Genomic DNA, 25636 nt, shown 5'->3' with positions numbered 1-25636 from the left:
TCCAATTCGTTGTGCTCATGTATCGTCTAATTCTCAAAGTAAAACCCAGGCCTCCATAACTTCTCTGGTAATTTTTAAAAAAATTTCTGTAGTCACACTTAAAGTGCAAACGCAAACAGTCTCATTTCAGAGATGCAAATGTGCAATCCCGTTATAATCAAAACAGCCTATCATGTGAAGGTGACTCCTCTGGGTGTACTGGGGGCGGGAGGCCAGCATCCAGGAAGCGAGGCCTCCCTTGTTTAAGGACAGAGCAGTGGGAGTGAAGAAGTAGCAAGAGACAGTCCTTACTTAAGGTGTGGTGGTGGTGACTGGGCGCTGCTGGGCAAAAGTTTAACAGCTTCCTTCCCCCACAGGCTCCTCAGATGCTCCTTGGAGTGGTCCCTCTCCTCCCTTCCCCCAGTCTCCCACCCTCATGTCCCATCACCTGGGGTCTCTTGGGGTGAGGCTTTCTCCCTGGCTCTTTGCTCTCTACTCCTTCCTCAGCACTGCGAGTCTGAAGTTCGTCTCCTTGAAACCCCTAGCCTCTTGCCCAGGCTCCATCGCCCCAGGATGCAGGCCAGTTCTACATGCGTGCTCTGCCCTGACAAACTCTAGGAGTGGAGACTGCACCCAGACTCTCCCTTGCTTCGTCATCAAACTTAGCCAGCACTGGCTTCTCATCCTTTAGACTTTTCCAGGCAGGGGTCTGTTTAATCCATCAGATCAGGGATACATACTAAGCTCCGCGGAGGCCCTTTTCCCTAGCCTTGAGATGAAGTGTAGGTGGCACCCACTGCTCCCACTAGGGAGACGACAAACATGCCAATGGCTCTTTTCAAATAATTCTCACCCCAAATCCTCTTCCTTTATCTTAACTCCTGACTCTTCACACCCTTAATGTGGGTGGGGGTGTTGAGAATGACAGGTTTTTGACCGCTCTGTTGTAAAGCTGCAGATGGTCTAGCCATGTGGTCTCTATTACTCCTTCCAGCAAACATCTATTTTAATCTTGTTACATGTGTTTATAAATACCTGCATTCATTATTTAACATAGTAACAGCCACCACTGAGTCCCTAATTTGTAGCAAAGCACTAGGCCCTTTTTACAAACATTTCAGTTATTAACAAGTATGTTCATAACTACTTTATCTATTTCATAACTAAGAATTTGTATAGACAGTATTTTAAAATCTATGGAGTACATTATTCAGGTACTGAGTTTAAGATTCTCAGTGGGAAGAAATATTCTGAAAACCTAGTCACAGGACTTCAGATCTGGAAAGGACTTCAGAGGTTATGTCATCAACCCTACTCATTTCCTGTAAGCAGCAGCTGAGGTCCCCAAGGGCTGAGTGACTTGCCCAAGGTCGTCACAGTGAGAGGAGATGAGAAGATACGAGTTATCACTCACCACAGCTGCCTCTTATTCACAAAAAATACTAGATAAATGGGTTCCTGCTGCTAATTTTCATATTTATCAAACCAATGGTGGAAATGAATTTTTAATGCAAAATAACTATTTCAGAGTCTAAACAAATGGAACACACTGGGCTTTCAACACTACATAAAGCTGTATGAATCCCAACCTACTGTACAGGAGAATAATGGATTCTTAATTGAATCTGTGCCTCAGAGCGGAAGCATGATTTTTAAATGGAAAATCCTACAGAGGTAGCAGTGAGAGATGAGCTTTAGCCAGATGAATTATTCCAGGAGAAAGTAAAAGAGGAAACCATGCTAGCAAATGGCTTTTTCTTAAAGATCCCAAATAAACCAAACACAAATTTTGTGCAGTGAACTACTGTGTTTACTCCCATCTTCCCGGTCGTGGCACTGTCTCCTGTGTCCTGATCTTTACAGACTATGGTCTCCAGGGTTTCCTATGTATACGCAGCACAATGGTGATACTATTCATTTCTTTAACAAATAGTACTGCGTGCCCAGGATATGCCATCCAGAGTTCTCAGAGGCTTCGGTCCCGTATGCTTCTTATGCAGCACAACAATCTTATGCTTTTAGGGCTCGCAGCAAGCCTAGAAATAATTTAGTCCAATACTACGTTTCACAGGTAAGAAAGCTGAGGCTGGCTGTGGTGGCTCATGCCTGTAATCCCAGCACTTAGGGAGGTCAAGGCGGGAGGATTGCTTGAGCCCAAGAATTCGAGACAAGCCTAGACAACATAGCGAGACCTTATCTCTAAAAAAGAAAAGTCAAGAAAAGAAAACAATTGGCCAGGCGTGGTGATAGATGCCTGTAATCCTAGCTACTTGAGAGACTGAGGTAGGAGGATAGCTTGAGCCGAGCAGATTGAGGCTGCAGTGAGTTAAGGTTGCACCACCATGGGCAAGAGTTAGATCCTGTCTCAAAAAGAAAAGAAAAGAAAAGAAAAGAAAACGGAGAGGAAAATACCTTGCCCAGGAAGGTCACAGAGTTAATGGCACTAATCACAAAGGATAAGCATTTTGACAGATTCATGGACTCTCGGGTAGCTCTGTCTTCAGCTCTGAGGACCTCAAAGTCATTTTGTAGCCTGAAGTGCTAATTAAACCAGAAGAATCATGGACTTACTATTTATAGCCAGAAGTGAAGAAATTAGGCCATGAAACCTGGGGACACAGAAGGAGATCTTGTCTCTTGAGGTTCACATGTAACATCCAACTTTCATATTTTAAGACAGAACTTGGGTAATGCAGTCTCAATTTTCCTAATACTGGACTTATTTGGGTTGTAGTCTTGAATGACACCTACTACAAAGGTTTTTGCACCATAAGACAAACAGATAAATCCATTTCTTCTGGCAGATGCTGCCATTACCCAGTGGACAGGTTTATGATCCTTCCAGACATATCGCTTGCTTCAAAAGGACCTAATTCAAACCATTTTTTGTTATTTTGAGAGCTTTAACCAGCAATACACAGTCAATATGCTTTCACTCCATGTACCAGTGAAAAGGACAAAGGAGAGCTATGACTGTTTTTAGGAGACACACCACTTGGGTTCGCAATTATCTCATTTTTCGTCTTTTTACTGTTCAGAGTGGCTTTCCCTGCACTGCCAAAATCAAATCGCTCTCAGGAGGCCTACTGGTGTGAACAAAGGCGCGAAAATCAAAGAACTTCCAAGTTTTAATCTGTCAGAGATTGGCTGTGAAGTACGGGGGAAGAGTCATTGAACCTCTCCCCACCAGTTCCCACTTCTGTACAATGAGGGTAAAACTATGGCGACACCTCTCATGGGTACTGTGTGGATTGCCTAATTAAAGCTAATTAAGCCCCTGGAAAGAACCAGAAAATACTATGTAAGTGCTGAGTATTTACGTGCCACTAACAGACACAAAAACTCCCAAGGGACAATATTCTGTGCAGACAGCACATTCTCTATTGGTGATTACTAATCACACACTGCTTACAAAGAAAGGCACTGTTTTCAGTAACAGGGTAGGTTAAAAAAAATCACACAATGTTGTTCAACAACACCATCTTTATTCAAAAATATATATCTATGAGACATTTCAGAATATACTGCTGCCGCCAATGACAGCCTATACTTCTAAATAGTCCTAAATTAATATACAAATTTAAGCTTTGAAAATATTCTTTAAGAAAAACAAACAAACAAAAACAAGGGAAGATTGAAGACTTTCTGAGGAATATGACCTAAAGGAAAGGTCCTTTGAGGCCTACAGATGCCCTAAGAAAGAAAAAACACAAAAACAAAAACCACCCACCCCACCCACCAAGTCACCTCATACATACAAGGAGGAAGGTTCATTTAAATTAAACAAATGAAGTAAGCACACTTTGGGAGGATGTGGACAGCAGAATTAAGATTTAAAAAACAAAAGCATTTCATCAAAACAAAAAACTAACTTCCTCACAGGAAGTTCACTAGTAACAGGTATTAAGAGGCCAACACATTCATTTACATAATTGCTAGTTTCATTTCTTACTTTTGCTGTAATAATTATGCACCAATTGCTGGTCAGACTCAGTTGGATAAAACAGAGCAGTGGGCTAAATCCATTCTGTTACATTTTCATCTAGCTGATCAGAGCAAGTATCGATGATCTTCTTTCAGCTGGATTGTGGCTGGTCAGATCTCACTTCCTTGGTGGAAGCACAGAGTGTCCAAGATGGGCCTGCTCCAAAACACGCTCATCTAGAAAGCAGCACACCACAGGGGGCGGGGGAGAGGTTGGGGAGTGCAGCAGCAGCAAAGATTACAATTGATCTTGCAATTTTAGTGATGTCACCTATGGCCTCTGGAAGAAAAACCTTATAGACTCATTAATTTAACAGTGACAGAACAACGGCAGTGTCAATAAGCAAACAATACACAGTCTGAATTCAAATTGGAATAACAGCTCAAACACTACTAGGTTCTACACAGAGTTAAACTGAGTATCTGCTACGACTTTTCATTGTTCTCACTTCATGACAAGCATGAGAGCTTCTGGAAGGGAAGCCCATTACGCTTTATAAACATAGATTATGTTTCAATGTGTTTAACATGTATAATTACATGTAATTTTTGGTGATCCTGGAGACAGCAACACAAATTAATGGAGATTACAAAGCCCCCTCCACGGAATTCCTTTTTATATAGTTTGGGTTTCAGCCTCTGGTCTATAACTCCTATTACACTACTGGGGCAAATCGCTTTTTGCCCTTTCCAATGTCAAAAATAAGCCTGCCAAATTAGAATGATTTACAATTGGCAGACTGAACCTTTACTATAAGCAAGATAAAAATCGTCTCTAACTACATTATATAGTCATAATGTCAGCTGACATGATAATAGAATTAAAACCCCCAATTAATATCCCCAACTCCCCGCTTCCCCTGCCCAAGACGAGCTATTCAATAACATCTGATACAAGTACTCCCCATCGTGTGGGGACAAGGACCTGTGCAGTGGTGTGACCTGACAGACAGACCTGCTCAGTGTCCTATTTACAGTGATGCTCGAGTTTAGTCACCATACTGTGGACATGCACCCAGACAGTGGATTAAACGTTAGTGTGTACCCTACTCCCAGAAGAAAGGGTCCAAGTAACACCCACACAGAGCCCAAATGCAGCACACCTGTGTGTGGGGCCTTCATCTTTTGGAGCCCACCAATGCCTGCCACCCCTAACAACTGCCTTCGCACCCACCAGGGATCAAGGCATCCTGGTTTTCAGAATGTGCTCCGACAGTGGCGCAGTGCAGTGTGGGAAGGTTGTATCTAGGAACTTGAAGCAAATAAATTACTTTTAATTCATGCTTGTGTTCCCTGTTACTCTGTCTCTGAATTGTGCCTTATGCTCCAGATTAGCTTTGAATCTTATTGCTAGATTCTCCAATCTGTTTACAAAATAAATGCACCTAATCTTTGTGCATCACTAGCAGAAGTAATGGAAAGGGAGGATCAGAGATTTGGCAAACTCTTTATGGCAATGCTACGACAGCTACGCCTCCAACCTTTTGGGGCAGATGTAGCTGGGAGAGCCAACATCTCCAGGACAAGTGCCTCAGTGGAAGCCCACACCGAACCTGAACAAGCCCAGCTCAGAAAGGAGAAGCTGCTTTCATGACAAAATGCTGTCATGAGGGACAAGATTCTTTTGAAAGCCTCCAGAAGTACACATGATCTTCATAACTTCTTAGGTACAAGGAGAGAGTTAAGAATGGAAAACCAACAGGGGTGCATGAAAATACGAAGTGGGAGAAAAAGTCTGTAGTCTTTGCAAATATGAATATAAACCAGATTCCAGTCGCCACTGTTCTGAACTGTGCTCCAGATGAGAGGCTGAAGAGGAGAATCAGAGTCTGAGGTTCTTTCTTGAGGCTGGGGGGCTGGGCGGAAGAAGGGATAGAACCAGGGGCTAGAAGGTTATTTCCAACCGTGACTTGACCTCTTCTTTCTGCTGGTACAAACAGAAATCTGGGACATGACACCCATCCTAGTCAGTTGAAAACAGGTCCCCAGCAGAGGGCAGGGGGGCTAAGCCCCCTGTGACGTTGGGCAGCAGTGAGAGGTCTGGCAAGCTCTGAATATGGGATTTCAGTTCCTTGCGGACCTGGGTTACTCGCGCAAGCTTCTGCTTGTATTCCTAAGGAGATAAAGAGAAGACAATACCGTTAAGTCTGTGCGTGCCGAGGGCCTGGGTGCTGCTGGAGCCAGGGCAGTTACTCTCATCCTCGTGTTCTTCCTTGTCCCAACCAGCCTGCTCACCCTGTTCAGCTATATCACAAAGCTAGGGCTTCAAATGCTCAAAAGGCAAAATTTTCTATCAAAAAAGGAACGTAGAGTACAATATTGGCAACAGTGAATTAAATGGTATTCAACTTAGGGTTGAGATTTGGAAGTAAAAAGAAGTGACACTTGGTATTTGCATTCTCTTTTTGTCCGTTCTCAAGTTTCAAAATGCCTCATACAATAAAATACAGACACCTGAGCTTCACAATTTCTTTGTGGACTCCACCTAGACACGGCTAGAAAAAACACAGTGAAGTTATACTTTCTATGTCAAAGGTTGGAGATTAACCTAAATTTATCATGTTTTGCAAACAAACACTATAGAAGCTCAAAATATCCCACTGCTACTCCCTGTGACCAGCACCTCCTCATTTCACGACTGAGTCACTGCAGTAAATCCCTGGTGAGGCCTCCTGACCCCTAGGGCTCCTAAAATGCCATCAGACTTCTCTCCCGAAAGCCCAGCTTTCATGAAACCACTCCCTTGAGAAAGTGAGGCACGGCACCCACTAGCTCCATGATCTGGTCCTTCAGAGCAGAGCTCAAGGTCTTGCAAAATCAGCCCCTGCCAAGGTGTTTCTCACAACCTCCTAACTCTCTGTGTGGACCATCTTTTCAGGATTCCCTGTGAGCCTAGAGGGGGTCTCTGTCTTCTCCTAGCCCTAGGAAAGCCTGGCCTCCACTCCTCTGCTCCTCAGACTATCTGGACTCCACCTCTCTAGGAAAATCCTTGCTCTGCATCCAGGAAACGACTCCCCATCTCCTCCTGCTCCAGAGCTCCCCTCACACACGGTATGTACCTGAGCTCCTAGCAAGCTGCTCTATGCTCTCCCCAGACATGTGAGACTTCTCTGTTTCTCTAGAATATGAATCTCCTAATGATAGGAATGGGGCATTTTTTTTTGCTTTCCTCAGCTCCCAGAAAAAGGTACTCTTGATACATCTGCCAAGATATACAGAAAACAACACCTGGCCATGTGAAGTCTGGGGCTGTTGGCCCCCTTGGGCTTATTTTTTGTCCTCTTGGTGTCTCTGCAAGGGTCAATAGGTCCCTGAGGCTGGGCCCTTGCTGACTTAGAAAGTCTTCCTGCAGGAATGTAACAAGAAGCACTGGGCTGAGAGGCAGAGACCTAGACGTAGTCCTGGTTCTACCTCTAACCTGCTGTGTGACCGTGGATGTGTTCCCTTTTTCCATATCTGAAAGTGAGGGAACTGAACCATAATACTTCTTTTCAGCTTCTAAATTCCTTGATACCAGATCCCTGATGCACACCTGAAGAGGCAGAAAGTAGAAGCTAAAGAATGTCTGGGAAGAATAATGAGACAAAAAAAAGGTCAAATGAAGAATACTTAGTTCAAATTGTAAAGATAAAAGTCCAAGCAAGGAGTGAGAGGAGGGAAGCAGGCATATCCTCTCCCCATTACTGTAGGCAATCGGTCTCCCATTCACAATGAGAGCTCCTCAGGCAGTCCACAAAGGAACAGAAAAGGGTAGAGAGTGAGCTCTCCTAGCAGCCCATTTCTTTCCTTTGTAAACTTACTACAACTAAAATTAAACAATGACTTATGTAAATGATTAGCAATGACTCCCACACTTAACTAGTAAGTTCCTGGAGGCCAGGACGAGACTCATCTGCTTCCCCCAGCATCCACCAGGCTCTGCAGTGTCCAGCAAACAGTAGGCACCCAGCACATGTGCCAAATGAATGAGCCGTATCTAAAACATAACATCAGGTATAAGCATGCCACATGAGTAACTCCTGAGACTAAGACTTCGGTTAACAGTCACCTTTCACGCTCTTGAAGTTGAAAACTATTTTCAGATTTGAGGATCTGAACCCCCTTTCTCCCACAAGTACTTTTCTTCTTTGGCTGTGTATACTTCAAGGGAAATTAATATATAGGATGAAGGCGACTAATTCTCTATTTCTGGACATGGATTCATCTAATAAACTTCTCCTGAATTGAAGGTACAAAAAGGGTAAAACGGCAAAACAACTACACAACAGGGACTTCCTGCCCCCACCTGAATTCTCTGACCCAAGCTGACAAATCAAAGCCACCTCGACTCAGAGCCAACCACTCTTGGCAACTAGGGAGCCCTTCAGTTGAAGGAGTCCCTCAAGAACAGTTTGAAAACCACCGAGTCTCTAGAAGCTGAGCTGGGATCAGAATCCAAGACTCCTTACTCTTGAGTTATCCTCAGACCAACCTGCCAAGTTCACTGAAGCTAAAATGGAAGGCACTTTGATCTAATTAGACACCACCTTAAGTTCAACTAACTCTCTCCTAGGGAATTTCTTAAAAACCCCAGTTGTGGCCAGACGCGGTGGCTCACACCTGTAATCCCAACACTTTGGGAGGCCGAGGCGGGCAAGATCCCCTGAGGTCAGGAGTTCAAGACCAGCTTGGCCAATATGGCGAAACTCCGTCTCTACTAAAAACTACAAAAGTTAGCTGGGTGGGGTGGCGGGTGCCTGTTAATCCCAGCTACTCAGGAGGCTGAGGCAGGAGAAATTGCTTGAACCTGGGAGGCAGAGGTTGCAGTGAGCTGAGATTGCGCCACTGCACTCCAGCCTGGGCAACAGTGAGACTCCGTGTCAAAAAAAAAAAACAAAAAACAAAACAACCCGGCCGGTCGTGGTGGCTCAAGCCTGTAATCCCAGCACTTTGGGAGGCCGAGGCGGGCGGATCACAAGGTCAGGAGATCAAGATCATCCTGGCTAACACCGTGAAACCCCGTCTCTACTAAAAAATACAAAAAATTAGCCGGGCGAGGTGGTGGGCGCCTGTAGTCCAGCTACTTGGGAGGCTGAGGCAGGAGAATGGCGTAAACCCGGGAGGTGGAGCTTGCAGTGAGCCCAGATCCGGCCACTGCACTCCAGCCTGGGCGACAGAACGAGACTCTGACTCAAAAAAAAAAAACAAAAAAACTTTTCTGTTTGGAAGGGGGTATAGGGTGGGGTACAGGGGATTCCCTCATGCTTAGGCTGATATTATATTCTGGACATTACCGAAGAAACTCATTTAACTAAAAAGAAATGTGTTCCAGTCTTCAGGCCGCTCTGGAAGTGGACAGATCCTGCCCAGAGCTCTACATGCCACTGGGTGACTCTTCTCGCAGGGACGCCTATCGTAAGAGCAGGCGTAGGAGGAAGGAATCACTAGAGAAAAGCAAGAGTGAGAGTGAGACTGTCACTGAAAAGGATTAATAAACATTAAGGCTGGCCTGGGCACGGTGGCTCATGCCTTTAATCCCAGTGCTTTTAGAGGCTGAGGCAGAAGGACTGCTTGAGGCCAGGAGTTCGAGACCAGCCTGGGAAATACAGTGAGACCCTTTCTCCACAAAAAAATAAAAAACACAAAACACTGAGACTGGTAAAAAGAAAAGATCTGTAGGCTAAGAGGTTTAAGTGTATCGGCAAGGACAACTGGGTATATACTCGGAATAACCAAATACAGGTAGCAATTGCCTTTAAAACTGTTAAAACATGTACCTGTTTAACTGGGACAGTCAAATGACCCAGATTAATATCCTGAAGAGAGGCAAGCAGGCTAAAATTCATGGCAAGCTCTCATTAGGTTAAACTAAGGCTATAGTAATTTTTATAGTCCACTAAACAGACTCAAGTAGTAGCACTGTGATTTCCCACTCCCTACCCCTGCTTTTAAAAACAGATTCAGGCTTTCCAAACAAAGTCACCTGCAAACCTTGCCATGGACCAACAAAAGAAATTAACAGTGACTCCGGGCTAGACAAGGTGGTTCACGCCTGTAATCCCAACACTTTGGGAGGCTGAGGCAGGTGGATCACTTGTGCCCAGGAGTCCAAGACCTGTCTGGGTAACATTGCAAAATCCCATCTCTACAAAAAATGCTAAATTAGCCAAGCGTGGTGGCACCCGCCTATAAGTTCCAGCTACTCAGGAGGCCAAGGTGGGAAGATTGCTTGAGTCCGGGAGGCGGAGACTGCAGTGAGCCAAAGGAGTGATTCCAAACAAAACTCCCCCAAATACAACTCCAGCCTTCACCTGCCTCTGAATTCTCCGGTTCTTAAGCTTTCTCAGTTGGGTCTTGCAGATCCTTACTAGCTGCCTTTTCAGGTCTGGAGAGATGAAGGAGAAAGGTCTCAGGAAAATCCAAGAATCTCGTGTCTCAACTTACCAGCTTGCCTTCTCACACAAGTGCAGTTCACGAGCTCTGCTGCCAGAGGGCTCCTCAGCTACTCCTGCTCTCAGAAGAAATCCAGGCCTCTTTTCCACATCCCACAAAAACCAACTCCAACGTGATGAAACCCACTCAGACTCTTCACCTCGTCTAAGTGTGCTGCATCCCATAATCTTTTTAGTACACCAAGTACCGCTCAGGTAGAAAAATGATGTGCCCAGGTGGTCACATGCTTCTTGTTTCAGATACTTTATTCTTGTATGTAACACAGGACTAAGCCTTTCATCCAACACCCACGCTCCTTGCCTAGAACTGGAATTCAAGAGCTCCAGTCCTGTGCCATTCACAGCTGCAGGATGATCCTACTGTAGCGTTCTTGCCCATCAGTCTCCTCTCCCCACCAGCGCACTCTTCTCAACCACAGTGCACAAGGCTTTCTCCAGTACTCTCAGTTTCAGAGGGTGCCTTTCCTCCACGACCAATCTTATGCAAGAGAAGACAAGGCAAGCCCAAGCAGTCTGGTTGCTATTCCTCTCCAGTGCATGCATTATTTATACTGAGAGGTAGGGGACTGAGGTGGGCCTTCCATTCAGCGGCAAGTATCTACTGCGGCAACCCTGCTCCAGCCCAGAAGAGCCGTGGGGTGGTGGGGGGCCCTGAATAGGGAAGAATCATATCTGACTTGCTGCAGCAAACCTGTGTCTGGATTCTCAAGAAAGGGAGGTGGAGGAGGTGGCAGGAACCTTCGAGAAACTGCCTGAGTTTATCTGACTGTCAACAAATGTTTACAATGCAGAGGGTAAGGCCCAGTGTGTAGTTCTGAGATAAAGCCTAGGATTTATGCTCCTGGCAAAGCTTTGGAATCTTGCTGCGCAGACTCTCTAAACTTGCAGGAGAAAATGTGTCTATAACATTTCCCTGCTTCCTGTGGATCCAGCTGACACCATGAACTCCACCCATCATGGAGCACCCAGACAATCTGCTGAAGGGAGCAGGGCTTACACATTCTTTGCCTTTTTTGGTTAGAGAAGCCAGACCTGACACACTGCAGATGAGCTTGGGGATAAGAGGGCTAGAAATGACAGGGGCTGGCATTGTAATGACCTTTCCACAGGAATTTCATTTTCAAAAGCAAAACTATAAGCGTTTCCTCTGGCAACACGTGTAAGAAACAATGATCAAAATGTAAACATTGTTAAACCTATATTCTTTCTTGCTAAGAAGTACTTATATAAGAAAAAAATATGTAAGAAATAACGCCATGGGCAGGGGCTCGACTTGGTAAGACAAGATTTCCAGTAGAGGACTCCTGGAAATCTTCATCATCTTGCCCCGTTGTGCTACAGGACATATGGTATATCAAAATTACCCACTGCTTGGCTACCCCAATTAAGAGTCATAAAGGGTTATTGAAACAGTTTACAAAGGCCCCAGTTTTAAAGGTGACCTACTACACTGAATTTAAGTCAAAGGACTATTTCATAGTACGGAGGTTGAGAGAGGGAAGCTGACCCACACCCCACCAATATTTAACACACCTGCCAAGCCCCCTCATCCTGCCAGGAGGCTTACCTCTTGCTACTAAGGCCACAAGACCTACACTTGAAAAGCACAGCCTCTTAAACCACAATTTCAATCCCTCATTATGCTTTTGGAAAACACAATATATGAATATTTGGATTGAAAATAAGAGTGCCGCTTTTACATTTTCTTCAAAGATCCAGTGCGGGAACAAAAAACCACCACTGACCTGCACCTCTCCCCGAGCCAGCTCCACGTTCCCATATGACCTAGTGGCAGCTGTGACATTTCGAAATGATACATTCTAGGGTGTCACAGCATAGCAGGAGCTGCTGAGTAAGACACTGGGGAAGATACAAGGAAGAGAAGAAACTGTGGCTCCAATCCCAAAACTTGGGGCCTCCCAGCTCCACCATCAAAACCCATAATAAAGGTATACACAAAGTATTTCCCAAAAGGAAAAATGACAAAATGGCTATAACTGGAGGAATGTTCTTGGAGCAGTCCAGCCATCCACAGGAAAAGCCAAATGGGAGCAAGCTTCTTAAACCTGAAATTGTACCAGAAAGCATTTTCAGGGCGCTGCTTTCTCCCCAGAGGCTCCTCCACACAAAAGGTGATAAGGGAACTTCTACTGCCCCCACAAAACCCCAATCACACGGGACATACAGCAGCAAGGGGAGAATGAAAAGTCAGTGTCTACACTAATTAAAAAAAAAAAACTAAAAAAGGAAAATACATTTTAGGACTGGACAATTTTCAAGCCTTAATATAATCATAAAGCTCAATATTTTCAATTTAACAGATGCTCATAAAATGCTTCAAAAAGATACGGATTAATAAATGGATCTAGATCCTTCACAAATCCTTACATTTATGGAATGGGGTCCCTCATTACATAAAACCAGTAAAACCAAAATACTAAAGTATAAGAGAAACGATTTAGTTCTTTTAAAAGTAAACGATCAAAAATATATGCTTTACACAAGTAACAAAGACTTCACAAACTAGCTTCTTTAAGGACTATTTTAATGGAAAGCCAGGTTATTGATTTTTGTGCAGACAAACATCAAAGGTATAGACAAAGGTTTCTCATTTTAAGCCAAATACTGGTAGAGTCAAGCATTCCTGAAGGACAGCTGAGAAACAAAGGGTAGAAAGGAAAAAGACAACCACACAACTTTTTTTTTGTACTTGTATATTTGGTTGTATCACATAAAATTCTTTTAAGCAATGTTTATTGTAATGTTAAGTGCTGGCAGGTCTGCCCAGGGTAAGACAGTCTGTAGGTTACTGTACTACATTGGAATACAGCTCTCTCTAGAAGCAACAACAACAACAAAACTCAATTCCTTTCCACTAGCAAAAAAACAAGACGGTTATGTTTCCTAGCACCTCCAAATGACTGGGAGTATGTCACATCTTTTCTTCTGGAGGGAGATGGCTGTGGCAGAAGTCAGAAAACACAAGTTCAACCTCTACGCACACAAACTAGAAAACCTAGAAGTCATGGATAAATTCCTAGAAACACAGAATCTCCCGAGATTGAACCAGGAAAAAAATGGAAACCCTGGACAGACCTATAACGAGTTCCAAAATTGAATCAGTAATTTAAAAACCTACCAACCAAGAAAGGCCCTGGACCAGATGGATTCACAGCCAAAATCCACCAGACATATAAAGAAGAGCTGGTACCAATAGTACTACTAAAAGTATTCCCAAAAAATCAAGGAGGGAGTCCTCCCTAACTCATTCTATGAAGCCAGCATCATTCTGATACCAAAACCTGGCAAAGACACAATGAAGAAAGAAAACTTCAGGCCAATATCCCCGATGAACACAGATGTAAAAATAAATGAAATACTAGCAAACCAAATCCATCAGCACATCAAAAAGCTAATCCACCATGATCAAGTAGGCTTTATTCCTTGAATCAAGGTTGGTTCTGCATATGCAAATCAACAAATGTGATCCATCACATAAACAGAACTAAAAACAAAAACTGCATCATCACTTCAAATTTCAATAGACGCAAAAAAGGCTTTCGATACAATTCAACATCCCTTCACGTTAACAGCCCTCAACAAACCAGGCTTCGAACGATCATACCTCAAAATAATAAGAGCCATCTATGATAAACTCACAGCAAACACCATACTCAACAGGCAAAAGCTGGAAGCATTTCCCTTGAGAACCAGAATAAGACAAGGATGCCCACTCTTGCCACTTCCGTTCAACTAGTACTAGAAGTCCTAGCCAGAGCAATCAAGCAAGAGAAAAAATAAAAGGCATTCAAATAGGAAGAGAGGAGGTCAAACTATCTCTCATTGCAGGCTATATTATGATTCCATAGCTAGAAAACCCCATAATATCTACCCAAAGGCTCCTAGTTCTGATAACGTCAGCAAAGCTTCAGGATACAAAATCAATATACAAAAACCAGTAGCATTTCTACACACCAACAATGTCCAAGCTGACAGCCCAATCAAGAACACAATTTCATTCACAACAGCCACAAAAAGAATAAAATACAACGAATCAGGGAGGTGTAAAATCTCTACAACAAGAAATTACAAAACACTGCTCAAAGAAGTCAGAGACAACATAAACAAATTGAAAAACATTCTATGCTCATGGATAAGAAAAATGGTTAAAATGGCCATACTACCCAAAGCAATGTACAGATTCAATGCTATTCCTATCAAACTACCAATGACATTCTTCGCAGAATTAGGGAAAAAAAAAAAATTCTTGCATGTACAGCATCTACTAACAAAAATAAAAACAAAACAAAGAGAAAACAATATTCCAAATCTGACCTTGACCCAATAAAAAGCCCAAATAGCCAAAGCAATCCTAAGCAAAAAGAACAAAGCCCAGGACATCATATCACCCAACTTCAAACTATACTGTAAGGTTACAGTAACTAAAACAGCATGGAAATGGTACAAAAACAGATTCAAAGACAAATGGAACAAGGTAGAGAACTCAGAAATAAAGCTGTACACCAGCCGGGCACAGTGGCTCATGCCTGTAATCCCAGCACTTTGGGAGGCCGAGGCAGGCAGAGCACCTGAGGTCAGGAGTTTGAGACCAGCCTGGTCAACACGGAAGAAACCCCATCTCTACTAAAAATACAAAATAAGCCGGGTGTGGTGACGTCTGCCTGTAATCCCAGCTACCCAGGAGGCTGAGGCAGGGGAACTGCTCAAACCTGGGAGGCAGAGGTTGCAGCGAGCCGAGATCACTCCACTGCACTCCAGCCCGGCGGACAAAGCGAGACTAAAGTCTCCAAAAAGAAAAAAGAAAAAAAAAAAAGAAACAAAGCTGTACACCTACAAGCATCTGATCTTTGACAAAGCTGATGATAACAAGCAATGGGGAAAGTATTCCCTATTCAATAAATGGTACTGGGATAGCTGGCTATCCATATACAGAATATGCAGAAGATTAAAACTGGACCCATTCCTTTTACCATATATAAAAACCAACTCAAAGTGGATTAAAGACTTAACGTAAAACCTCCAACTACAAAGACCCTAGTCTGGGAAATACCATGCTGGACATTGGCCCTGGCAGACTCCCAAAGTAACTGCAACAAAAACAAATTGACAAGTAGAATCTAATTAAACTAAAGAGCTTCTGCACAGCAAAAGAAACTATTAACAGAGCAAAAGGTAACTTACAGAATGGGAGAAAATATTTGCAAACTATGCCACCATCAAAGGCCTAATATTCACAATCTATGAGGAACTTAAACAAGTCAAGAAGTAACAAAAAACTCCATTAAAAATAGGCAAAGGACATGAACTGACACTTTTCAAAAGAAGACTACACGCAGCCAACAAGCATATTTAAAAAGCTCAATATCACTAATAATTAGATAAATGCAAATCAAAACCACAATGAGATACCATCTCATACCAATTAGAATGGCCATTAAAAAGTCAAGAAATAACAGATGCTGGGGAGGTTGTGAGGAAAAAGGAACACTTATAAAGGACTAGTGAGAATGTAAATTACTTCAGCTACCGTGGAAAGCAGTCTGGAGATTTCTCAAAGAACTTAAAACAGAACAACCATTCAACCCAGCAATCCCAATACTGGGTATACAACCAAGGGAATATAAATTATTCTACCATAAAGACACACGCATGCCTATGTTCCAACACAGCACTATTCACAATAGCAAAGACATGGAATCAACCTAGATGCCCATCCACAGTAGACTGGATAAAGAAAATGTGGTACATATATACTATGGAATACTATGCAGCCATAAAAAAGAATGAGATCATGTCCTCTGCAGCAACATGGATGAAGCAAACCAAATATCGCATGTTCTCACTTACAAGTTGGGAGCTAAACACTGAGTACACATGAACACAAAGAAGGGAAAAATAAGACACCCGGGACTACTTGAGGGTGGAGGATGGCAGGAGGGCGAGGACTGAAAAACTACCTATCAGGTACAACGCCAATTACCTGGATGACAAAATTATCTGTACACCAAATACCTGTGACACACAGTTTACCCATGTAACAAACCTGAACATGTACCCCTTGAATAAACGAAATAAATAAAAGTTGGAAAGAAAAAAAAGAGAAAATCCAAGTGCGTATCCTACACTTACATGTGCCTAGGATATAACATGTGACAAACTCACTGGGCTCCTATATATGAGATGGGAATGAAAACAATGCCTATGGCATGGGGGAAGCTTGGGTGAGAACAGGCACTTGCTAAACTGTTCCATTTAAATCAACAGATCTGATGGGAGAAAGCAGATCATCATCACTATACCATAATTGGGGTAATGGTATCTTAAAGGGAACACTTCCTACTGAGTCTGTGTCCCGCAGAACAGACATACTGTGAGCAAAAGGAAAGGACTGGGAAAAGAACGTCATGAGTAAAAGTGGGATGTGTCCATTCATAATTACTGTCCCAACCCCAAGAATTCTCAGAAAGGCTGCTGGTAAATTTTCGTTGGGTTGAAGTTTGCTAAGTTATTGTGCTTGGAATTCTCACCCCTCCCATATTCTATTATTTTATGAGCAATACTTAATCTTCCTGATTTATAATAAGAAAAGACATGCAAAGTTGAAGAAAAAGAATTAATGGGATGCAAGATCCTTTCTCCCAGAAACCATTTGACTATATCCTTAAAAATTTAGCATATTTACTAGAAGCTGCCTTGAGAAAAGCAAAGGGTCTTTGACCAAGGGCACCTCTTTTTCCTTAAAGGTCTACCTGGAATACTGGAAAAAAAAAAAAATCACAGAATTTTTAAACTTGGTCACCTCTCCTTTCCTTCTCTTTCCTTGGCTTGGAGAGTGGCAGTGCCATCCATCAAAATCAGACACTAGGCCTCATCTAGTGTTTATCCTGATTTTTTCAGTGCTCAGATCTGTTGCTTTGGCCTCCCTGTCACAGCCTCTCCTTCAGTTCCTCTGCTATGCCTCTGCCAGGTTGACCTCCCACCACCATCTTCCATAGCTGAGCAGGCGCCATGCCAGTGTGGTTTTTGCTCCCTCTCAATTTTTCGTGAATCTGCCTCCCTTCTCTGCGTCTTTGTCTCCAATTCCATCACCTTAGTCCACTGTGCCATCGTCTCTCCCCTGGATTCTTGCAGTAGCCTCATTACTGATCATCTACATCTGCTCTTACGCCCTATAATCCATTCTTCACATGGCAGCCCTGTGATGTGTTCAAAATGCAGCTCTGAGCATGTCATTCCCCTGTTTAAACATTTAAATAGTTTCTCATTATTCCTAGTTCTTGGAATATGGGCCCAGTGGCCAGGTGCAGTCGCTCACGCCTGTAATCCCAGCACTTTGGGAGGCTGAGGCAGGCAGATTGCTTGAGTTCAGGAGTTTGAGACCATCCCGAGTGACATGGCAAAACCCTGTCTCTATCAAAAATTTAAAAATTAGCTGGGCATGGTGGTTCATGCCCAGCTACTGGGGAGGCTGAGGCAGGAGGATCACTTGAGCCCAGGAGGCCAAGGCTGCAATGAGCCTTGATCGCGCCACTGCACTTCAGCCTGGGCGACAGAGTGCAGGCTGTCTCAAAAAAAACAAAAAAAAGACTATGGGCCCAGCTGGTGGCCTGGCCCCTTCCTGGGTCCCATGACTTGGCCCCTGCTGACCTCCACAGCCACATCTCTTGCTGTGTCCCATGGCATTTTGTCTTCACTCGGCCTTTGATCTCAGGCTTTACATATGCTGTTGCCACTCTCTGCCCAGGACACACTTCCCCTTGTTTACTTTCCATCAGTTATCCTTACCTAGTTAATTCCTATTCACCATTTGTATCTCACGTCAAACAGTATTTCCTCAGTCAGGAGTTCAAGACTAGTCTGGTCAACATGGTGAAACCCTGTCTCTACTAAAAATACAAAAATTAGCCGGGGGTGGTAGCGTGCACCCATAATCCCAGCTACTCAGGAGGCCAAGGCAGGAGAACTGGTTGAACTCAGAAGGTGGAGGTTGCAGTGAGCCGAGATCGCGCCACTACACTCCAGTCTGGGCAACAGACTCCATCTCAAAAAAAGCAAGACTCCATCTCAAAAAAAAAGAAAAAAAAAGGTCCAGAATGAGAAAAGGCTAAAGGAATGGCAACATTTACAATATAGACATGGAGAAAAGCTTATTGAAAGATGAAAAAGCAGAAGAACCAGCAGAGGGTGGTACACAGAAACCAGAAAAGGCCAACACATTGTAATACAGTAGTATTAAATACTGCAGAGAGGGCCAAAAAGAGAAAGGGAGCCAAGAGGCAGAGACTAAGAAGTACTTTTTGGGTTTTGAGATTAGACCAACGGGGGGGGGGGGGGGGGGGAAGAGAGGGAAATTCTGAAGACAGCCACTTGGGTGGAATGTAGACACGCATGCCAAGCTGCAACAGGCTGAGAAGCAGAGGCAGCAAGGGAAGTGGACATGGTGGCAGTTATAAAGGGAGGGTGGTGCAGAAGGTATGCTCATGTGAATGTGATGATTTCTTTTAAACACTGGAGAGACAAAGCATGCTACATGCTGAGGACCTTCGGCTCGTTTACTGGAGACTTCTCATGGGACAGGAAAATAAATTGGCCCTAAAGTGACAAGGGAAGGCAGAAGCTAACAACTTCAGATTAGTTAAGGTGTTGGAATCTGTTGTCCCAGGAAGGTAAATTGTTACTTTATCAATGAAAGCCACATCAAAGAAAAAAGGCTGGGAGTACAACCGGCTTCAACAGAAAAAGCCAGAAAGAACCTGGAATATGCAAAGCAGATCATCATCACTATACCATAATTGGAGTAATGGTATCTTAAAGGGAACACTTCCTACTGAGTCTGTGCCCCGCAGAACAGACATACTGTGAGCAAAAGGAAAGGACTGGGAAAAGAACATCATGAGTAAAAGTGGGATGTGTCCATTCATAATTACTGTCCTAACCCCAAGAATTCTCAGAAAGGCTGCTGGTAAATTTTCGTTGGGTTGAAGTTTGCTAAGTTATTGTGCTTGGAATTCTCAAAGTAGCTACTGGCTGAATTAAGCAAAGAGAGCTGACCATACTTCTTCCTACAGATGTTTAAAGATAAAGGACCTGAATAAGGAAAAAAACAAATAAGAAGGCTTGCACAGCCATCATGACAGCTGGCTAGTACCATCCTCTTCACATAAAGCATGCCATATCTCTGGGGCTCATGGTTTTCATCTGCAAAGGCTTCACTTGACTCCTGATTATAACCAGAATACTTTGTCTGATCTCAGAAAATGACTCTTTCTGATCTATTTCAAGTCTAACATTTTAGACACAGAAAAAGTCAGAGATTCACTTCCAAGATTGCAAAGTATGCCACAATCCAATTTTAACTTTCTTCAAAATCCCAATTTTAAGTGGCAGTAGAAAGCCCATCTTAACAGTAGTAGGAACACTTACAAAGACTAAAATAGAATGTTGCTCAAAATAACATGCGTCCACTAGGTCAAATAGGCAGCTCAAATTTCTGCAATCTGAAACTTGCTCCCAAAATTATGCTCACTTAAGTCAATGTTTTAGAAGTCTGTGCTATTTTCACACAGCTGTCTCAAATGTAAACAAGATCATTTAAAAGCCAGAAGAGAGCTCTATTAGTCTAATTAAACTATTCCATGTTTACTCCTTCATAAAACAAAAGACTAATCCTTAACTTGTATACAGGTTTATACAAAATAAGCTCAATGAAGTCCTAGATTGGTTAAGTTGCTTTGGAAAAGACAGGAACTCCTACAGCAGGAACGCATTCTGGTGGCAGAGACCGTGAAATGTATATGACCTTCAGTATACTTAAAAGACAAGCAGACATCTGCACATATACATAGAACCACTTCTAGACATCTACAGGAAGAAAATAATCCAAATACTGAAAGTTAGCCTAAAGCTAAGAGACAGAGAGAGAAACATACAAGGGCTAATACAAATAATCATTGACTATCCAACCACAGGTATTCAAGCAATCATTTATAATGTTTACAAAGTTTTTATTTACAAGGGAAAATAATCATGTTAAGAAAAAAGCATGACAGAAAACTATCTGCACGTTATCATTCAGTTTAATTTTAAACTAAGAGGAAAAGGAAATATGCAAAAATTAAAAATAGTTATCTCTGGGTAATGAGACTAATTTTATTCTTTATACTTATTTGCTAAGTTTCCTCTGATGTATTATTTTTACAGTTAAAAAAAAAAAAAAAAAAAAAACCCTGAGTACTAGTTGAATGCAAGTGAATGTTCTGGCAGGCAGGAGTAATAAGAGCCCCAGGTGCTGTTTTAACTTCATATCTATAAGCATTTCATAAATACGAAAAATAAGTGCTACATACACCAGCTGAAACTCAGTGGCGCTGTTCCATCAAGCAGGGGTTATACTGCCTACAAAAGTTGGGCTACAAATATGAAAATGGTACTATGGCTAAAAGCATGAATTCTTGCTGGGAAAGCTTTAAAACCGTGTCACTTTTTCAAGGTAAAGTCTCAAAGTCTCAAATGTTAGCAAATCATGTTCTTAGGTCACTAAGTATGTGAAGTACATTATAATGCAGCATTACTTTCCTGGGGTGAAAAAATCATAGGTTTCACGCTGTAATAAAGAAACACACACCCCCCCAAGAGATAAAAGCTCCAGCTGTAAATTGGGCCTGAGCAATAGGGTCAGCAGACTAAAATGAATAAAAGAAATCCAAGGAACTCCAAATCGCTCACAGAAGCCCACGCATCATCTGAAAAAAAAGGCTCCCATATCAAAGTAGGGGATGAAAAGGCAAGGGAAAGCAGTGAGCACACTACGGCCCGCTTCGTGGGAAGGGACTGAGTGCAAGGCCCCGTAATCACTTGGCGGCAGACTGACCTGTTTCAACAACTATTTTAACAACCTGGGTGCTGACAGAGCTGCCAGCCTAGAGAGGACAGAGCTGAATACTATGGAAGGGCAGTGAGTTTAGAGGACTGACAGGAGGGGGCCAGCACTAGACAGGGCCTCTCAGATCCCAGGGGAACACAGTGGATGATCACTGTAGTTAGGAGTCAGAAGATCCTGGTCCTCACTGGCTTCCTCTGTGACCCTGAATTGCTCATATAAACCCAAGGGCTCTTACCTAAAATGACGATTAGATCACCTGCTCCCATCTGTCCTTACCGTAACAGGACACTGAGTTACTGGCTTTGATCATCACAGGGAAGATGAATTTACTCCAAAGTTCACAAAAAAGGAGCTATTTCCCCTACTGCCTGGCCTAATATTGAAACAAAAGCTTCTAACCATCTGCACCCTGCGGGGAGGTGCTGCCAAAAACAACAATCTGCCATCGTTTTGGTTTAGCACCCACTCAACTGTAGCCAAAGAATTTCTCAAGTTGTTATAACCACAATCAAACAGAAATATGAAGAGTCATAAGGCAATGTTGGAGTCTGAACCATTTCCCCCTTCCCAGCTGTGTTGCCTGAAGTTAGAGGCTCTACTCCTGAGTAGTCATTATAGCCAAGGGGGAGGTGCCAAGTGAGGAGAAACAGCAGCAGTTTTAAGTTCATGAGCCAATTTCTCCCCTCCTATCAGAGCAAGAGCATGAGCATGGGTACAGCAAGGGAGGTACTTAGAACCTTGGTGGCAGAGTAGGTTCCTTCACACTTAGAATGTTTTCACTTTATGACCCCATATAAAATGTCATTTCTCTACAACAAGAATCTTGGAAATTGTTTAAATGATTAAACTTTGGCTACTATTCTGTGTAAGATGTCTTCCTGCTGTTGATGTTGCAGAATCAAAATTCTGAAATCAAAAACAAAAGTACAAATCTGATGAAGTTACCAGATGTCTGCCTTGGACTCTATCCTGGTCTGCAGCTAACTCTCTCTCTGTTTCTTCACCAATTCAGAAGTCTGATTATACGATCTCTAAGGTTCCGTCCAGCTCAATAATGCTGCTAATCACTTCATCTAGATATCCAGGTCTCTATGTGTCACTTTACTTTGTAAAGCTGCTGTTGTGACTGTGCCCTGGTGACTTTGTTGAGTCCATACACAAAATACTCGTATCTTCTAGAGGTGGGGGTTAACACTATTGAAAGGTGATACCACTGCCCCCCATCTGTGGTCCTGATACCTAGACAGGGCCTTTATAATATCCAATGCATCAGTAAATGACACTCTCCAAGAGTGCTTTTTAAAATTCTGCAGCAGAAATTAAAGACTTAAATAAATGTGAAGACATCCCCTATTCATGAGTTGAGACACTGCTAAAATGGTAATACTGCCCAAAGTGACCTGCAGACTCAATGCATTCCCTAGTAAAACTTCAATTACCCTTTTTGCAGAAATGGAAAAGGTGATCGTTAAATTCACAGGGAATTGCAAGCGATCCTAAATAGCCAAAACAATACTGAAAAAGGACTCTGAGAACTCGTACTTCCTGATTTTAAAATTTACTACAAAACTACAGTGATGGAGATAGTGTGGGATCAGCATAGGATAGACATATACATTAATGGAAGAGAATTGAGAATCCAGAAATAAATCAATACATCTATGGCCAATTGATTTTTGACAAGGGTACCAGGCATTCAAGTGGAGGAAAGAGTAGTCTTTTCAACAAATGGTGCTGGGACAAATGGATATCTATAGGCAAAAGAATGAAGGTGGTCCCCCTCTACATCACACCACACACAAAAACTAACTACAGACAGATTAAGAACCTAAATTTAAGAGATAAAATTATAAAACTCCTAGAAGAAAATGCAGAAAAAAATTATCATGACCTGGGATTGTCAACAGATTATTAGATGTGACACCAACAGCATGAGCAACAACAAGAACGAAAATAGATGAATTGGAACTCATAAAAATAAAAAACTTTTGCACATCAAAGGATATTATCTAGAAAGTGAAAAGACAACTTATAGGAGAAAATATATACATACATATATGTGATCAAGGTATATTATCCAGAATAAAGAACTCTTACAACTCAAAAAAAGCAAACAACCTAATTTGAAAATGGGCAAAGGAATTGAATACACATTTCTCCAAAAATACATAAACAGCTGACAAGCATACTGAAAGATGATCAGTATCCTTAGTAATTAGCAAAATGCAAATCAAAACCACAATGAGATAAACCTGAACATTTAAGTCGTCTAGAATAAAAAGACAGACAACAACAAATGTTGATGAGGATGTGGAGAAACTGGAACCCATGCACATTGCTGGTGGGGATGTAAAATGGTGTAGCTGCTGTGGAAAACAGTCTGATGGTTCCTCAAAATGTTAAACATAGAATTACCATATGACCCAGTAATTCCACTCCTAGATCTATACATATCCAAGAGAAACGAAAAGATATGGCCACAAAAAAACCTCCACATGACTGTTTATAGCAACACTATTCATAAGAGCCAAAAGGTAGAAACAACTCAAATGTCCATAGACAGGTTATAAACTGTGTCACATCCATACAATAGATTAGTGTTCTACCATAAAAGAGATGAAGTACTAATACATGCTACAACATGGGATGAATCTTGAAAACATCATGCTAAGTGAAAGAAGCCAGACACAATTAAGTTGTGGAACTTGATACAATACTGTGAATGTACTAAATGCCAACAAAAATCTGTGCACTTTGAAGTGTATGGTTAATTTATGTTATACGAATTTCACCTTAACTAAAACAAATCTGCACCTTGTAACAAATTTCTCAAGAGCTCTTCCCTGTGTGGCATATCATCTTTGTGTGTGCACCATGTGGCACGTGTGTCAACACAGGACTACCTCCTTTCAGTTCTAGATCACTGACAGTCACACACCACAATCTGAATAAAAATCGCAGTTAAGGCCAGGCACGGAGGTGCGCATGCCTGTAATTCCAACACTTTGGAAGGCCAAGGCAGGTGGATCGCCTGAGACCAGGAGTTTGAGACCAGCCTGGCCAACATGGCAAAACCCCATCTCTACTGAAAATACAAAAACTAGCTGGGTGTGGTGGCGTGCGACTGTAGTCCCAGCTACTAGGGAGGCTGAGGCACAAGAATCGCCTGAACCTGGGAGGCAGTGTGCTGCGATTGCTCTACTGCACTCTAGCCCTGGACAACAGAGCAAGAGTCTGTCTCAAAAACAGAAAACAAAAAAAACAAACAAACAAACAAAAATCACAGTTAAGAAGGTAAAACTGCAGGTTCCTGACCTTTTTTCTTTCCTTTTTTTTTTTTTTTTTGAGACGGAGTCTCGCTCTGTCGCCCAGGCTGGAGTGCAGTGGCGCAATCTCGGCTCACTGCAAGCTCCACCTCCCGGGTTCACGCCATTCTCCTGCCTCAGCCTCCCGAGTAGCTGGGACTACAGGCGCCCGCCATCTCGCCCGGCTAGTTTTTTGTATTTTTTAGTAGAGACGGGGTTTCACCGTGTAGACCAGGATGGTCTCGATGTCCTGACCTCGTGATCCGCCCGTCTCAGCCTCCCAAAGTGCTGGGATTACAGGCTTGAGCCACCGTGCCCGGCCTTTTCTTTCCTTAATACTTGTACAAATAGGTTTCTTTCTCACACACACAGACACTCTTCCCCATGCATTGATCATGCTAATGGAACATGTCCGTATTATGCTTTATTCACACTGACAAGAGAGGAACCCTATCCAACCCACTCAGACTATGTCTTATGAGCTTTGAGCAGACATCTGGGAGTAATGCAGTCACCTCTGTGAACCACAAACAAGGCATTTTTTTGCTCTGGAAGTGAAGCTGGAAGGCTTTTCTAGTACCTTTGGCCTCTGCCTTTTTGAATGGGCTTTCTTCTATACCCTCCACATTCTCTAACCTCCTCTTTGGGCTGCTATTTGTGCTTCCTTCCATATGCCTTCTTTTCCATTTCCAGGATTTCTTAGGTTCATGACAAAAACATTAGCAACAGATTTTCAGCAGCATTCCTTCTACCCTTGCCTGGTGTTTAAGGGCCAATATCACAGGCCAAAATCAATCATGACGCCCAGAAGCAAAAGTCAAAAACAAACAAACAAAAAAAGATGATTATCTCAAAACAAAGCATAATTCTACTTAAAGGAAAAAAGAAAAGTAGCACAAAGGAGAAAACCTACAGAAATTTCTAAAAATGGTTACCTTTCCGAACTAACATATTCTTTACAACCAATCATTAAATCAGATTTGTTAAGTCACTTTTAATGCCAACTAAAAAAAAAACCCTTTTCTCTATAGAAA

The 25636-nt window shown here is 42.6% G+C and overlaps 1 protein-coding gene across 1 annotated transcript in view; it reads right to left on the bottom strand.

The window, feature by feature from the left end:
• Positions 1–3444: 3444 nt before the first annotated feature.
• RPRD1B (regulation of nuclear pre-mRNA domain containing 1B) overlaps positions 3445–25636 on the bottom strand; it is a 60544-nt gene continuing 38352 nt past the window's right edge. Inside the window, exon 7 of the mRNA XM_033186390.1 lies at positions 3445–6076. Within this exon, the coding sequence (XP_033042281.1) occupies positions 5927–6076 (150 nt within the window). The 3' untranslated portion in view covers positions 3445–5926. The remainder of the gene's footprint in view (positions 6077–25636) is intronic.

This window comes from Trachypithecus francoisi, unplaced genomic scaffold (genome assembly GCF_009764315.1).
Source record: "Trachypithecus francoisi isolate TF-2019V2 unplaced genomic scaffold, Tfra_2.0 Lachesis_group21, whole genome shotgun sequence".
NCBI classification, from domain to species: Eukaryota; Metazoa; Chordata; class Mammalia; order Primates; family Cercopithecidae; genus Trachypithecus; species Trachypithecus francoisi.
Note: the sequence above shows the minus strand (reverse complement) of the source record. Positions and strands in the feature narration are given on the sequence as shown.